Source organism: Diabrotica undecimpunctata, chromosome 7 (assembly GCF_040954645.1).
Source record: "Diabrotica undecimpunctata isolate CICGRU chromosome 7, icDiaUnde3, whole genome shotgun sequence".
Classification (NCBI taxonomy): Eukaryota; Metazoa; Arthropoda; class Insecta; order Coleoptera; family Chrysomelidae; genus Diabrotica; species Diabrotica undecimpunctata.
Window position 1 is genome coordinate 87,146,512 of NC_092809.1, and position 2,919 is coordinate 87,149,430.

Below are 2,919 nucleotides of genomic sequence, written 5' to 3' on the forward strand. Positions count from 1 at the left end.
AAATTTGAATTTATTTGAGAATTTATTGAATAAAATAAAAACAGTTAGACTACGTTTTTTTTAATAAAATGTTTAGATAATTTATTGCCAAATAACAAATATAACAATTGTTAGTAAAAACGTTTGTATTTATACGTATTTATGTTATGATTTTTAATCGTAAAGGCTCTGTACTGAGGTATTAAGATTTTAGAATTTGTAAATCTTAAATAATATTGTTCTAAATAAAATTGTTTTGAATTGGAAAAACTATTTTGGTCAAACTAGTGTACTAGGTACAGTTTATATTATGTGGTTTACAAGACTTAAAAACCGATTTTAATCGCTTGAGAATGTTCTAAGGGCTCTTCTTATTAAAGAGTGACATTGAGTACCTAAAGTTAGCCAACTGTAGTGTCAATTACAGAATGCGTGTTTTGATTTGTTGCGTATCAATTAACTGAAATAAAATCTTAAAATAAATAGGTTTTAACTTTCAGGTATTTTATTTTGTTTCATGAATTTATACAATAAAATCTTTAGTGTTTCTATAAACTATTCAATTTATGGTGATATAAATAAGCTAATATACAATAAACTAATCACAACTGAACCAAATTTTTAATAATCTTAAGAGGTGGAGTTATAACCTCTCCAATTAACTTGTTTCCACACCACCCATGGGGTAAAGTTTTCGGTGCGTTTTATTTGTACGTGGTGTCCCCAATAGACCTAATCCACAATGCAATATTCATTCAGAGTCTGTTTCTGACTGAGATGAATTTAAATGAGATTGTTTTATTATAAGAGTAATCAATTTTTTCACAACACTGGTAAATGTGACTGTTTCAATTAATTTTAAAAGCACATATGTACCTCATCTATCTAGCTATGGAAAACTCGAAACGGAAGTGGAGGATCAAGTGAATAAAGCAAACGAGCCGCAGGTTGCCTGAATGAAACAATATGGAGAAATAAAAATATCGGAAAAGAAATGAAACGTAGAATTTACAAAACAGTCATCAGACCAATAAATGCGCGGCAGAAACACGACCGGATACAAAAAGGACAAAAAAATGTTAGAAATAGCAGATATGACAACCCTTTGAAAAAAAGATGACAAGACAAGGTGGGCGGCATTAATAACTGCGTAAAAAACAGGTATAATGGAATGGCTACATAAGCCGAATGACAACAAATAGAGTAGTAAGCACGGCGAGAGACGGTTCTCCAATTTGAAGAGGATCAGTGTAAAGATCACGAGAACAATGGAATGACAACTTACTGGAGGCACATTGAAAAAACAGATAGTCATATTAACACAAAAAGAAGAAGAAAATATGTACCTCATAATTTTCCAAATTATTTTACTCCATTGATTCTGCAGAACTGTCTGTTGAACTGTCTGAATCATTTGATCCTAATTGTATTGTCACAGGCTCAATAACAGTATCCACCATGCCGTCCAATCTCCACATATCGTCTTCTACTTTAATAACATGGCTTATCGCATTGCTCCAATCAGTTGAATGTATATTGTCCAAACTAGCTTGCAAGAGGCTCTGGACATCAATAATTTTAAAAGTGACATTTTCTCGAGCTACATATCCTTTCATTTGTGCCCAAATTAATTCTATTGGGTTTAGTTCACAATGATAAGGTGGTAGTCTTAAGACGGTAATGCCATGAAGTCTAGCCATTGTATCCACAGCATACTGACGATATGTACTACGATGTTGTCTAATAATATTCATTAGCTCCATTTTAACCATATCCTCGCCGTATGGAATGGATTTTTCTTTTAACCAATTTTGTAAAACTGCTTTTCTGTCACTCATATTAGGAATTCGTTCAACAAGTCGGCTATGATAGGATGCATTGTCTAATACTACCACTGAATTAGGTTCAATACGCTGAAGAACGTTTTCGAACCATCTTTCAAAGCATGTGGCGTCCATGTCCTCATGATAGTCGCCTGTTTTCTTTGATACAAAAATGAGAGCACTATTTTGCAGAAAACCTGTATCACTACCGATATGAGCTACAATAAGACGCTGACCTTTGCCTGATGGTGCTCGTAATCCTGTTGATAAGCCTTCTATAAATGCTTGACGAGGAGTTGTTACAGTCGTATCATGCCAAATTTTGGAAACTGTATGACCGGCATTAATCCAAGTTTCATCAAGATAATAAATTTTTCTTTTGGAAAGACGATAATCTCTAATAGAGCGCAAATATCTTCGTCGCCATGCTACTATTTCCTCTTTATCTATTAAAATTGATTTTCGAGATCGTTTCATGTAACGAAAATTTAACTTGTGTAGAACTTTGTAGAACTTAGCGTTTCGGCGCTCATTTGAGGAATCATATTGTTTTCCAGTAACTTGGTCCTAACTGTTTTGATCGTTGGGGGCTTATTTTCTAAAAAGAATGTATGTACAGTCCTCCTGATTAAATTCAGTTGTGTTTCATCTAGATCTAGAGGTTTTCGTCCACGCTGGCGAGTTTTTGGCGCACTTAAAGTTGCTGTAATTTTAACTATCAACTATCAATTTAACTTTAACTAATCTAAGTATTAATGGTTTTACTTCATTACAATATAATAATTAATTCTTGATTTTTTTATTACAAATCCAAGCCTTAATCGTTTTGTTTTAAATCTTACAATGCGTTTACTTGTCGTTTCATGATTTCATTTAAGACAAACACGGCAAATCAATAGATTTAAATTTACCTCGAAATAACGAAATATAGGTAGTTGTTAACAATAATAATATTCTAACAATAATAATAGTCTAAAATAACAATAATAATCTACGAGTTTGCAGTGAAAACTTTCCGCTGTAATGTATCAAAATTCACTCACGTTCACTGTGCACTACAGTACGCTACTGACACTTCTCAAATTTAACCATTATCAGCAGCTGCAAATATATGTGT

The 2,919-nt window shown here is 32.7% G+C and overlaps 1 protein-coding gene across 1 annotated transcript; it reads right to left on the reverse strand.

Annotated features, from left to right (window-relative positions):
• Positions 1 to 1,346: 1,346 nt before the first annotated feature.
• LOC140446524 (uncharacterized) lies at positions 1,347 to 2,279 on the reverse strand. Its single transcript, XM_072539081.1, has one exon. The coding sequence runs from the start codon at positions 2,277 to 2,279 to the stop codon at positions 1,347 to 1,349; it is 933 nt and encodes a 310-aa protein (XP_072395182.1).
• Positions 2,280 to 2,919: the final 640 nt, after the last annotated feature.

Bases quoted from the DNA above. Each gene is read 5' to 3' on its own strand.
- LOC140446524 (XM_072539081.1), bottom strand. From the start codon at position 2,279: ATGAAACGATCTCGAAAATCAATTTTAATAGATAAAGAGGAAATAGTA.